This window comes from Macadamia integrifolia, chromosome 1 (assembly GCF_013358625.1).
Source record: "Macadamia integrifolia cultivar HAES 741 chromosome 1, SCU_Mint_v3, whole genome shotgun sequence".
Taxonomy (NCBI): domain Eukaryota; kingdom Viridiplantae; phylum Streptophyta; class Magnoliopsida; order Proteales; family Proteaceae; genus Macadamia; species Macadamia integrifolia.
The window spans coordinates 23906340-23920845 of record NC_056557.1 but is presented as its reverse complement, the minus strand read 5'-3'; the positions used below and the strand labels follow the sequence as shown (position 1 = coordinate 23920845).

The following is a 14506-nucleotide window of genomic DNA, read 5'->3' as shown; positions in this document are numbered from 1 at the left end:
GTCTCCAAACTGAAATGGCATAACTTTTTTATTATTAGTATATATAAGAAGTTGGAATAAGGTCGAATCGTTGTTATAGTACATTTAAGAAACATCCTATATATATATATATATATATATATATTGTAAATTGAATGCAGTTGTCTTGTCATACTTTGTGTTCTTTTATAATTGTATTTAGAACTTGACACCTTCTCTTAGTTGCCCTTTTGTCTTATTCCCAAAAGGTTTATAAGATACGGATATAAAAGAGTTTTCGAAAATAAGTTGAAAGTGTTATATCATTATATAACTATCAAAAGTTATCTTTGTTATGCAAGGACGCATGTAAAATGATATTATTACCCTCATTAGAAAAAAAAACTATATTATAACATGAAGGCATAAAAGTAAAATTACAAATTATTTAACACCTTAAGAGGTGTAAATAAGAAAATCCCATATACAAAACTATATTTTGCATCTTAAATATTTTCATATATTTTTTGACTATTTTCATATATTTCGTTATTATATCTTACATCTCTTCGATACAAAACGATATATCTCTCAAAATTATCCTTTCATTATGATATCCGAGATCAATACTTTCTTTATTTATTTATTTTTCTAATGAATGAGTAAATAATTAATGTATATCACCACTTAACTGATTGGATCATCTGGTACCCCAAAGTGGGCATCATAAATTATGTATATTTTGTATTAGTTGTCTTGAGTTCTTGAGACCATTGTGCTTCCATTGGAATTTACATCTACATCTACCTCAAATACCAACTCTCCCTACTCCCTCTAAAATCCAACTCTCCCTACTCTCTCTAAAAAAAAACAACTCTCCCTACTGGCACTAACATGTGTTATTCTTTGTTGCTTATTTTATTAGAAGTGTCCTTCATGTGATCAGCAACGTGTGTCAATAACTGGATATGTTTATGACAAGGTCGAGCATTATCATCCTCATGAAAGTATTTTAATCAAATTCCAAGATGTATCCATGAACATATATATGTGGTTTATAGTGATTTCTAGGGACCAGCCCAATATTTTTCTTGTAGGTTTCCCTTTCAGTTCTATTTCCAAGAAACTTCAGGTTTGTTCTATCATGGAAGACCAAAAAAAAGAAAAGCAATTTCCTGGAAATAACCCTAAAGACCCAAACAGAAAGAAATCCAACCTCACACTTTCTTGTAGCCCACGTCATAGGAAATTAATGATCAAAATGATTCGAATATAATCAAAAGAAACTTCCTTCAGTAGGACAAGTAGGTGACATTTCAGGTCACTTTTTCTTTTCTGTTCTTTCTACACTCCACACCAAGAACCTTCTCCCCTCCAACCTACCCCCAAAAAAAAAAAAGCTAATTGAATAACTTCATGTGCCAATTATATATAACAAATCCCTCCTATCTTCTCACAATGGCATCTGAACCAGCTTCTCATTTTCTGTAAGCCATCCTTTCTCTAGCTCTCTTCCTCTGCAATCTATCACCCTCGCAATGGAGATTAAAGCACCAAACACCATCTCAAGTTCTCTTCCATTAGCTAGATTTGTTGGGATCCCAATATTTCTCAGAATTCTCAAGTGGGTAATCCAGATACTACATTCAAGTTTTCTATCTCTTCTCCAACTCAAATATGGCTTTGGAATCTGTGAACCAAAGCATTGGATTGAGATGAAAAACCATTGTCCTGATCAACCAGCAAGGAAGCAGGTCTTTTTGGAGGATAAAGAAGATGATGAGAAACTAAGCAGAAAAGATATGGAGATGGTGATGGAGAAGTTGGGAATTTTTTTTAACCCAAATGATGAGACAGTTCAAAAGAGATTAGGATGTGAGGAGTTTTCAGTTTTGTTTGAAGATGAGGAGCCAAGTTTGGAGGAGGTGAAGGAAGCTTTTGATGTGTTTGATCAGAACAAAGATGGATTCATAGATGCAATGGAGTTACAGAGAGTTCTTCACTGTTTGGGTTTGTGCAGGGGAGGATTCAAGATGGAGGAATGCAAGAGAATGATAGAAACCTTTGACACAAACAAAGATGGAAATATAGATTTTAACGAATTTCTGAATTTAAGTTTAACTCAACTTTGAGAAATGACTTGTTTTATTGGCTTTTTTTTTTTTTTTTTTTAGAGGAACAATAATTGAGATTGTAAATGTACAAATTTCACAATGACCTGATGATGGGAGCTAACAGTTAGAAAGTGAAAAATCCTAAGTTTTTTTTCTTTCTTTTTTTTTTAAAGATGCGCATGATAAGATTTTCCTGCTGTCCGATTGTGGTCCAATCCCAGTCCACCACGTGGTGAGATGACCTTGGGCAATAAAAAAAAGCCTCAATATGTGGTGGGTTCCATCACAATTGAAGTACACGTGGGAGACTGGAATTGAACCACAACCCAAGCTGATTTTTTTTTTGGCTAGCAATTCATGATCTGTATTAAAAAAAACGATAAAAATGAAAAAAAAAAAAAGTGTAAATCAAAGCAAATGACATAGTCATACAAGATTTAACACCTTCATTACCACAACCCTACTGCTTGATTTGCAGAAACATTTTCTTCATTTTTTTACCTTTTTTTTTTTTTTTTTTTTTAACACTCTCTTTACCCACTTTAGATCATTAGATAAAGAAAAACATCCCATCATTCATGGACATATACATAAAATAAAAAAATTAAAAATTAATTAGAAACTAATTAATGATCTTGAGGATTCTTGAAATCTCGACAGATTCTAAAGAATGAGGAAAAGAGTTAAAACAACCAAGATATTGGATTGAAAACAAATTGTATCCGTTGGGGGAAGAAATACCCGTTCAAGTTACACATGCCAAGGATATAAATGGATAATCGAAATTTAGAATTAGATTCGCATCTTCTTCTTCTTTTTATTTATTTATTTATTTATTTATTTTGGCTAATGTTCAGAAAAATGGAATTAAAAAAAATAAAAATATTACAGAGTTAATGTCCAAGCATATCCAGACAGCTCAAATACTAGCTCATCGTTTATTTCGACCCTCCACATTTGACTTTGCCATTTACAAAGGAGGAAACAAACAAAAAACAATAGGAAAGTCAAATTCCCCAACACTTAGTTTTTCCCAATTGAAATATGCCATTATGAAAGTCACTAAAACACATATGCCTTGCTACTATGGCTGCATTTGACGTTCCAAAAAAAAAAAAAAAATTTCCATAGCCACCTAGCATTTTGAACCACCACGTTTGGTCTTACGACCTCTCCCTCGAGAAGCTTCGATAACTTCCATACATTTCGCATCTGTATCCATTTATAGGTATTTGTATATGATCAGGGAATATGTAGATCCGATCACATTCGATCCATTTATATCTTTACCATTTCTAAAGTTCAGGGTCTCTTATATACAAATAATTTTTTATTTATATGCTCATTTTATATATTGGCAAGAGGTTGTTGATTGAGATTTTTTATTTTACAGCAAATAAGGTGATAATTTCGCACATTTCTGTTTCTAAGTACAGAGACAAGAGACAAGGCAGCATTCTTTTTCCCATAATTTTTTTATAAGATTTGTTCTGATAGTTAACTTCCTAGAACCTCCAGCAAGAGTATATAAATACAATACTCCATCATTAATTTAATTCTCCAAAGCCATCTATTCCACCAACCGTTCACCTTCACATTGCTCATTTCCTTTCTTGTCAAAGTGTTAAAAATGAAAATATAGAAGTCACGTTTTTGTTATAATGGAAGACAAGACAATTTATTATAATATCTTATATCCGTGTACAAAGTTCTAAACTCTGCTTCCACGCAGAATGACTCAAAAGATCATCAAAGGAGCTTCCAAAAGAATCAAGGAATTCTTGACCCCCACAGCTCATTCACACTAAATGAAGTTCTCCTGTTTTAGTGATGATTTTTCTTTTCTTCTTTTTAACTCCTTTAGGTATAGTAAAAATATGATAATTTCTAGCACCGCCCTCTAGAGAATGTCACTATTATAAGAACACCCACTCTGTAATACCAAATTAGACTCATACCCCTGTCGTTAGTCGCCGTTAAGTTAGATGTTAAAATGATCGTTATACCTTATTCACTTCAGTCTCCCAACTCGTTCTCTTCCACTTTCTTTCCCATCGGTCATGTCTGCCACACCGCAGGGGTGTTAAAATGATCCTGAAACCCATTGATCATGTTTGTCCACATCATCGCAGGGGTTGCGCCCGGCGTTGGGGAGCTTTCACCACCATTCAACACACTCCTTGAAGCAATCCATTTCCACAAAGACAACTCGTTTCGCATTAATTTCATGAAATTTGACAAAAATTAAACAACCCATTTGAAGAATCAAAGAAAATTAGTGATTAATTGGAAAGATCAAACCTATGGAGAGGTCTCTGATAGCTTCTGGGGAGTCACTGTTTCATTTTAGCTCTCTCTTCTTCCAGCTCTTCCTTTGATTTCAGAAATCCGTCGGGCACTGGACAATGCGTCTCCTTCTATTTCTCTAGATTTGATTTTTTTCGCGATTCCATATCTCCGTTAATCTCACGCCTGCCGACTGAAGAACAATCTTCTCTACTTCTTCTTTTGGATATTCCGACAATGGCAGCGATTCATTCAGGCGCCGATGTATCAGTATTGTTCATATCCAACATCTCCTTTGTCCGCCTGATGTCAGATACAATTCTCATGACTTCACCTCCCAAAAAAGCTAGTTTCTCATGAAGCTTTACTAGGATATTTCTTGACCACTGGAACACCTTTTTCCTTCATCTGCAACCTTCTCTTTTGAAATTTCTGAAACCTCAGAAGCACCAAGCTTTCTTGTAGGCTAGTTTGGTCTTATAATCATATCTACAACTTCCTGAAGCACTATTCGCATTCTTCTCATCCAATGCCATGGAATGTGAGCTTAAATTAATTTTCTCGCTACAATCATCAAAACCCTAACAACGGAGAACCGCATCAGAATTGAGATTGGACGGGAGGGAGACGAAGGATATGGGAGAACGGGCAGTGGTAGTTCGGGTAAAGTGGGCTTATGGATGTGGTTTTAGGTTAGTAAGGGTATTTTGGTATTTAAAAAATATATATAATAGCTGACATCAACATATGAGGTATATTCCGTTACAGCGACTGACGGCAAGGGGTCTGAGTCTAATTTGGTATAATAGTGGCATTCTCTAGGAGGTGGAGCTGTAAATTATCCTAAAAAATAATAAATAAATAATAAAAATCATAACTTTTTGACACATGCCATATAAATAAGGGAAAATTACTTGATTACCCAAAATTGGGTTTTAACTTACAAAATTACCCACCCAATGTTTATGTCAACAGAACTATCCAAATTGAATTTGGGTATTACAAAAATACCCAAAACAATGTCGCACCCTCACCCACATTCCCTTTTTGACATTTTTGCCCTGCTTTCTTCATCCCATCCTTCGCTACCTCACAACAGCATCTTTCTCCTCACGAAGAAAAAAATGAAAGCCACCACGGGCAGCAACATTGCACCCACATTGCGCCACCTCAATGGTGGGTCTCCTGACCAGACTACCCCCACTTCACTTCTTCCTCTTCTCCACTTCTTTGTCACTTAACAATAACTTTCCTTTGTTTTCTCGCCGGAAATAATGGTGGCTGTGAAACAATCGTGAAGAAAAGCCACTGGAGTTGACTCATATATGCTGCAATTGCGTCATTGATTTTGAGTAAAACGCCATTTTCGTCACTTGCAGAGAAAGGGTCATAATAGAAGAAGGAAAAGTGTTGAGGGTTAGATGCAGAGATGCATCATCTTATCCGTGTGGCATCACATTTACATGTCTCCACTGGACTATATCTGCAAGTTAGAAAGTCGACATTGCCTCTGATTTAGAAAGGCATAGTGAGAGCAGTTAATATCTTTGCCTTGGATCCCTCCATTAATTCTCTCTCTCTCTCTCTCTCTCTCTCTCTCTCTCTCTCTCTCTCTCTCTCTCTCTCTCTCTCTCTCTCTCTCTCTCTCTGTGTTTTCTCTGTGTTTTGAGAGATGAACAATCTCTTCCCTTTAACCTCAGTTAAATTTTAAATTGGATTTTCCCCTTTATCTATCTTACTTAAAAAGTAACAAAACCCCAAGTTTATGGACCGCAATTTTTTCCATTATCATTCTCGACCCTGTGGTGTTGTGCTGAGAATTGGGGATGCAGAATGCTCTTTAAGGATAGGAAACAAGGACTCAGCAGGTGCCCCTCTCAAAACCCAAATCCAAATCCAAATCCAACCATGAAATCCAAACGACGCAAGCAATGGGAAAACTCCATTTCCGCCTCCGCTGCCGCCCCTACTTTTTCCAACCCTTCCACTATCTAGTTCTGCAACGGTGCTCTAACCCAACCCTTTCGCATCACCACTGATAAACAATGTATCACCCCTGCAGATACACGTTGAAGCTCGCAACCCATCATTGGGAGCAGAAAATTTGTAGGTCATTGTTGGGCTAATGTTTGAGATTTAAAATGTAACCGCAAGCATACAGATCAGTGTAGCTATGGTTCGAACACAGGGAGAGCAGCCACTTTATTTTTTTATTTCTTTTAATAATACTAAAGTGAACCGATTAATGGTTGTGATCTAATTCTAATTACCGTCCTAAACATATGTATCTAAAATAACGTCCTAACCATTCGTCATCTAAGAATTTAAAGACGCAAGCCACGCAATTAAAATTAAATAAATAAATAACTGAAAATAAACAACCCACACAATTAAAAAATAAATAAATAAATAAAGGAAAAAAATGTTGAAATAAAAATAAAGTAAAAGAAAGGGGATAAAGCTAGAGAGAGACTCACAAGTAGGTTTTTCTACTTAGCCCGAGGGATGCATCATAATATGAGCTTCCCTACTTGACCAGAGAGTCACTCTTACAAGGGTTACTCTACTTGGCTTTAGGGAAAGGGAGACAATTAAAATAAAAGCAATAAATTGATGGTTCTATGGCTAGGAGGGGCAAAGCCAACACATACACTAGCCATGAACCTTGAGGGAAAGGGATAGCAATAATGTAAAGACTGAAAATAAAAATCCTAAATTAAGAAAGAAAGGGTATTCAGAAGAGGGAATGAGAGGGGGGAGAGAAGAGTACTGAAGGAGCCTACTTACTTGAATCAATGCTTAAACTTGAAAAAAAAAATTGCTTCACGGCTCGTGATCTTGTCACCTAGATCTAAGCCTAGAACTATAACTTAAAAAATTACAACTCAATTGCATAAATCATAAACATAAAAAGGCTGAATAAGAATAAAAGAGTGCTTGCATTAATTGACATAAAAAACTATTACAAAAGTGATTAAAGCAAAAATAGAGAAGAACTAAAACTAAAGAGTGAGGGAGAGAGAGAGCAACTAAAAAAAAAACTAGAAGAAGAATGAATTGTCTCTCCTCATCTTACATGAGTTGTATTTATAGGGAATGGGGAGGTAGGGTAACAAATTTCTCTTTCCTAAAAGAGGAAAACCCACAATTGATAGTAAGATCTTTTGAGTCCAAAAGTGCTAAGATGGAGGAGAGAGAAGAGAGAAATAAATTTGGAGAAATTTCCTATAATTTTTTTGTTTATTTTCTTTCTTTTTTTTCTAATTTATTTTTCTTCTCTTTCTCCCTCCAAGGGACGATTTTCTTCTTGCTTTGTGTGATTTGGACAATATTTTGGTGATGATGTGGAGGAGAGAAGATTTGGACAATCTTTATTTCTCCATTTTTTTTTCTTTCCTTTTTTTTTTTCTTCTCTTCTTGCGCAGGAACCCTTCCACGATTTTCCTTGCTTCTAATTTGATGTGGAAATCCGCTCCATGCCCTTAGTGCTTTAAGTGAGTGAAAAGCAGAAAATCTTCAACAAAATTTTCTAAAAAAAACAACCATGAGATTCGAACTTGAGACCTCTTGGTGAGGTAGGGAATTTTGCACACCATAGCTCGCCAACTACACTAGGTAGTTGTTGTTACCAAAAATGAATCTTCAATCACTTAAGGATGTGGTCCATCAATCCTTGTTGGCATTTGGAGTATTCTTTGTGCCTCTGAGACAATTGCAAACGGGCTGGTTCTGCATCTCGGTTCAGTTCTGATCCATTATTCTCTTTCTGGCCTGAAAAGAATAATCACTTGTATGAGTAACCAAACGAATGCGTACTTTTAATTGGACACGTCCATTTTGCTCAGAATTTTGTTCTCTTCGCAACCATGAAAAGAAATAGGACCTCTTTACGTGTAAAATTGGAGATATAGCACCCGATAGTCCTTAAGGCCTTGAAAATATAAAACCTGCAAAAAGAGAGTAAAACCCAAGCTAGCTCCATTCTAAATATGTAAAATGCATGTTTTACTACCCTAGATTTCACACATAAATGTGCTCATCAGAATTCCCCCACACTTAGACTTTGCTAGTCCTCGAGCAAAACAAAAAGAAAAAGAATAAATACAGAAAACCTAACTCACTTTCGTAGGAATCACGGTTGCACTTAGCATGTGCAATAAGCCTTTTAACCCTTAGGTCACCCCTAGTGGACGAGTTGTGTCTCGTGGGTATTTGCAGTGAATATACACCCAAAATTCAAAATAAACAAATCCTAATCTTGGCTAAAGGTAAGGCTCATACCGATCCGGAGCAAAGATAATTTCTCTTACAAGGGACCCCCACACTTGAACTTTTATTACCCTTTATGAATTCCAGGCACTATCAAATTTCTTAATTTGGAACTCACCTTGTCTCTTCTAAAACATCCTTATCTTAAGGTAAAACCACTTTGAAGAAATAGGGAACCAATGACTAAGGCGTTGGAGTGTTTTTGACCAAACATGTTACCAAGCAATAATGACATTTGCACATTTTTTTTCTATTTTTTTTTTGAATAATAAACTCTATTCTACTCCACTACTTTTGGCCTGAATGACATGGTGGAGCAAACACCAGACACCCAAGTTACTATGTAGCTTCGCTTTTGCATATGCCCATAAAGGCAGTGATGCTAGAGTTACTTCAGAAGTTTCCTCCCAAGGAATTTTGATCAAAACACCACGCTTCCTGAGGCGCAATGCCCTGTCTAGTTCCAAAGGAATCAACTCTTATTCTTCTTTATACCACATTTCTCATTTCATTTAAAATTGTGCATTTATCAACCTATGCCAAATTAAAAAGAAGGTCTCAACTCCAAATCAAAAGTACAAGGAACCACAGACTTACATATGATCCATCACCATAAAATAGGGGTCTCTTATTTTTCAAAAGAAAGTCCCATCTCAAGACACATGCTTGTTTCTTTCTTCTCAACAGGGTTTTTATACGTTCAAAATGGGTACCTTAGTCAAAACTTTTATTTTCATACATCAAGAAACCGAATGGTATAATCATTACCCAAAAGCCAAAGTAGGACTTCATCCTTAGCAAGCTCAAAAATAAAAAGAAAAAAAAACACAAAACAAAGTGAAAAAAGAAAAAAATTGGTTTCCCTCCCCCACACTTAAATCATGCAATGTCCTCAATGCACGGAAAGAATTAAAAGCAAAGACAATGCAAGGGGTCATACCTGATTAAAAGTTAGTCATCAGTGTAAAGAGGTTCATGGAGATCTATGACCTCTTCACTACTAGTATTAGGAAACTCGAAGAACGGTTTCAAACGCTGACCATTAACCTTTGAAATTACCCCTGTTCCTGGATTCAAAATCTCCACAGCCCCATGGGGATATACATTATGGACAATAAAAGGGCCATCCCATCGGGATCTAAGCTTACCAGGAAAAGATGCAATCGAGAGTTGTACAATAAGACCTTATTACCAATTGTAAAAGATTTACGCAGAATGTGTTTATCATGGAAAGCTTTGGTCTTTTCCTTGTAAATCCTAGAACTTTCATAGGCATCATTCCTAAGTTCCTCCAACTCAGATAGTTGGAGCCTACGATGAATTCCCGCATCAGAAAAATCAAAGTTGAGCTTCTTGATGGCCCAAAAGGCCTTATGCTCTAACTCAAATGGTAAGTGACAAGCTTTCCCATACACCAAACGGTAGGGAGACTGGCCAAGGTCAGTCTTGAATGCAGTCCGATGGGCCCACAAGGCATCAATGAGCCTAATGGACCAATTCTTACAGTTAGGATTAACAGTTTTCTCTAAGATTTGTTTGATCTGCCTATTAGACACCTCCACTTGGCCACTAGTTTGGGGGTGATAAGGGGTAGATAACTTATGGGTGATCCCATACTTTTTCATTAGGGCCTCAAAAGGCCGATTACAAAAATGAGTACCCCTATCACTAATTATTGCACGTGGTGCACCGAAGCGGGAAAAAATGTTCTCTTTGAGAAACTGGACCACCACTTTGTGGTCATTAGATTTACAAGGTATGGCCTCTATCCATTTAGAAACATAATCAACGGCCAAAAATATGTACAAATTCCCAAAGGAATTAGGGAATGGTCCCATAAAATCGATGCCCCAAACATCAAAGATCTCAACTACCAAAATAGGGTTGATGGGCATCATGTTCCTCTTATTAATACGGCTAAAAGACTGACAGACAGGGCAAGCCTTGCAAAAATCAAAAGCATCTCGGATTGGAGAACCAAGATGCAAAAATCAAAAGAGTGGGTCAATTAAATCCGCATTGGAGAACCTTTGCGGCAGTCTTCTTAGGTCCAAAGTGTCCACCACATGCATGATTATGACAAAAAGAGAGAATGAAATGTTGCTCATGATCAGGAACACATCGTCGAATAATCTGATCTGGACATATCTTAAACAAATAAGGATCATCCCAGAAAAAGTGCTTAACTTGGGAATGAAACCTATACTTATCTTGAGTGGACCAGTGATCCGGAGTCACACTTGAAACTAAGAAGTTGACAATGTCAGTAAACCATGGTTCACTGGACATTGTAAATAATTGTTCATCTGGAAAGTTCTCGTTGACTGGAGAATCAACAGTCAAGGAATTGGAAAGCCGGTATAAATGGTCTGCAACTAGGTTTTCAACTCCTTTCTTATCCCTAATTTCTAAATCAAACTCTTGCAAAAGTAAAACCCACCTAATGAGACGGGCTTTGGCATCCTTCTTCTGAACTAGGTATCTAAGGGCAGAATGATCAGTATACACCACCACATGTGAACTAACTAAGTAAGACCGAAACTTTTCTAATGCAAACACAACAACTAAAAATTCTTTTTCAGTGGTTGTATAATTGAGTTGTGCATCATTTAAGGTCCTATTAGCATAGTAAATGACAGCGGGCAACTTATTAATCATTTGAACCAAAACTGCTCCTATGGCAAAATCCGAAGCATCACACATCAATTTAAAAGGTTCAGTCCAAACAGGTGGTTGAACAATGGGTGCATTGGTCAACTCCTTCTTAAGTTGTTTGAAGGATTCCAGGCACTCTTTAGAAAACTCAAAAGTTTGATCTTTGGCAAGTAATGAAGTGAGAGGTTGGGCTAACTGACTAAAGTTCTTAATAAACCTTCTATAGAAGCCTGTCAGAAAGGACCGAACATCCTTAACAGATTGAGGAGGTGGTAAATTATCAATTAAATCCACTTTGGCTCTATCTACCTTAATTCCCTCCTTGGATATTACATGGCCTAAAACAATACCAGATTTAACCATAAAATGACATTTCTCCTAATTTAAAACCAAATTCTTAGATATGCACCTTTTCAAAACTAGGGAAAGATGATGAAGGCATTCAGAATAGGAATTTTCATGAATTGAAAAGTCATCCATAAATACTTCTAAGAATTTTTTGACCATGTCAGAAAAGATGCTCATCATGCATCGTTGGAACGTAGCAGGGGCATTGCAAAGCCCAAAGGGCATATGCCTGTAAGCAAATGTTCCATATGGGCATGTAAAAGTGGTCTTATGTTGGTCTTCTAAAGCAATTGGGATTTGATTATAGCCGGAATATCCATCAAGAAAGCAATAGTATTCATGTCCAGCTAACCTCTCTAACATCTGGTCAATGAATGGAAATGGGAAGTGGTCCTTCCAGGTTACCACATTTAACTTCCTGTAGTCTATGCACACTCTCCAACCTGATTGGACACGGGTTGGAATTAGTTCATTATTGGCATTGGGAACTACAGTCACCCCAGACTTCTTAGGCACTACGTGAACTGGGCTTACCCATTGGCTGTCAGAAATAGGATAAATTATTCCATGATCCAAGCACTTTAGGATCTCTTTCTTAATGGCTTCCATCATCACTGGGTTAGCTCTTCTTTGGGGTTCTGTGGATGGTTTGGAATCCTCCATAAGATGTATATGATGTTGCACAATGGAAGGGCTTATACCCTTGATATCAGCCATGGTCCAACCTAGGGCTTCCTTATTATCTTTTAACACTTTAAGTAACTCCTCTTCCTGGCTAGAAGTCAAATTTGAAGAAATTATTACAGGAAGAGTCTGGTCAGGCCCTAGGAAAGCATACCTCAAATTAGATGGCAACTCCTAAAGATCTAGCTTAGGGGGCTCAACTATGGAAGGTTTGGGAATGGATCTGGAAAGGGGTCCTAAGGGCTCCACAAGTGTGTGAAGACTCAAGACTTCAGAAAAGAAATTTTCACTGTCATCATCCAACTCATCCATACACTCTTGGAATTCTGAATCAAAATCAATATCAAAGTTGGTAACTAAATCATCAGAAAAATCCAGAAAATCCTCAAGCATATTGATCTCTTCTTCCATAAATGGTTGCTTGCCAATCCTAAACATGTTAAACTCAACATTTTGGTTACCAAAAGATAATCTTAGGAAACCATTCCGGCAATTGATTAATGCATTACTGGTAACCAAGAATGGTCTTCCTAGAATTATTGGGATCTCATTCTTGGTTGAGAAGGGCTTAGTATCAAACACAATGAAATCAACAGGGAAAATAAATTCCCCCACCTTTAGTAAGACATCCTCAACCATCCCTTTAGGAATCTTAACAGACTTATCTGCCAACTAAAGAGTAGTTCCAGTGGCTTTCAATTCTCCTAATCCTAGCTGCTTGTACACATGGTAAGGTAAAAGATTCACACTTGCGCCAAGGTCAAGTAAGGCATGCTCAATATAGGTGTTGCCTATGACATAAGATATGGTAGGGCTCCTTGGATCCTTATACTTGGCTACTATAGGCTGAGTAATTATGGAACTAATGTTACCTGCCATGAACGCCTTTTTGGGCACACTAGTGATACATTTGTGAGTACATAAATCTTTCAGTACCTTTGCATAGGCGGGGATCTGGGATATGGGATCCAAAAGAGGGATGTTCACTTCCACCTTTTTGAAGACTTCTAAAATTTTATCCATGGAAGCAGTCTTCTTTTTGTGTACCAAGCGATTAGGAAATGGGATAGGATGAACATAAGGACTGTTAGGGATTTGTCCTTGTTCAGAAGAATCATTTTTGGTTTCTTCAACCAAATCATCTTTAGTTTCAGAAAAATCTTTAGGTTCATTAGACGAACCTGGAACAAGAGGCACACTTGTGTCCTCAACTGAAGAAGAGTTAACAGGAGTAATAGATAGGAAAGATTTAGAAACACTCTGTTGGTACTCTCTACCACTCCTAAGGGCATAAACAACATTACATTGGTTAGAGGGCCCTTGTTGGGTCTGACCTTATACTATATTCAGTGGTGCATTAGTTGGTCCTTGTGAACTAACAGGCTGATGATGCCTAGGGTTAGGCTCTGGTTGACTGGGTAAAGTTCCCTTCTCCCTCTCACGCATAATTGAGACAACTTGGGTAAGTTCTCTAGTAAGATTTTGATGGCTTGTCATGAGGAGGGCCATAGTTTTTTCCAAGTCACTTATTCTACTTGCCTCTCCAGTGTTGGTAAACCCAGGGGGTTGCTGATAAGATGATAGGAGAGGGGCCGTAGGAAAACTCGCTTGAGGTCCTACATTTGACCTAGGAAAAGTATTTTGGGAAAAATATTGTTGTGCAAAGGGAGGCCTTTGGGGTCCAGGTTGACCTTGATTATAGAAATTAGAAGGTCCTGCTTGGTTGCCCTGATTCCAAGAGAAATTTGGGTGATTTCTCCATTCTGGATTGTGGGTGTTACTATATGGATTATTCTGGTATAAGGCATTAACACTATCATTAGAAGTGCCCTCAGAGGTGTTGGGGCATTCTTCTATGACATGTCCAGGGGACTGGCACCAAGCACAAATCTTAACCAAATTGACTGATGATGGCTCTCTAGGAACAAAAGCCTCAATCCTCTTGATTAGGCTATCCAAATGGGCTTCCTTGGCTACTATCCCATCCACAAAATATCCTTTTCCTTATGGTTCTTTCACTCTCTTGGGTTGATTCCCACTCACGGGTTTTGTCAGCTATGTCAAGTAAGAATTCCCATGCCTTTCCTTCATCTGTAAAGGATGTGAATCCCTCAGGGCACATAGATTCTATCATTTGTTTAGTTGGGTAATCAATACTCTCATAAATTATTTGACATAAATGCCATAGGTCT

The 14506-nt window shown here is 37.2% G+C and overlaps 1 protein-coding gene across 1 annotated transcript; it reads left to right on the top strand.

Annotated features, from left to right (window-relative positions):
- Positions 1 to 1431: 1431 nt before the first annotated feature.
- On the top strand, positions 1432 to 2211 carry LOC122083554 (probable calcium-binding protein CML45). The gene has a single exon (XM_042651441.1). The coding sequence runs from the start codon at positions 1497 to 1499 to the stop codon at positions 2088 to 2090; it is 594 nt and encodes a 197-aa protein (XP_042507375.1). The 5' UTR covers positions 1432 to 1496; the 3' UTR covers positions 2091 to 2211.
- Positions 2212 to 14506: the final 12295 nt, after the last annotated feature.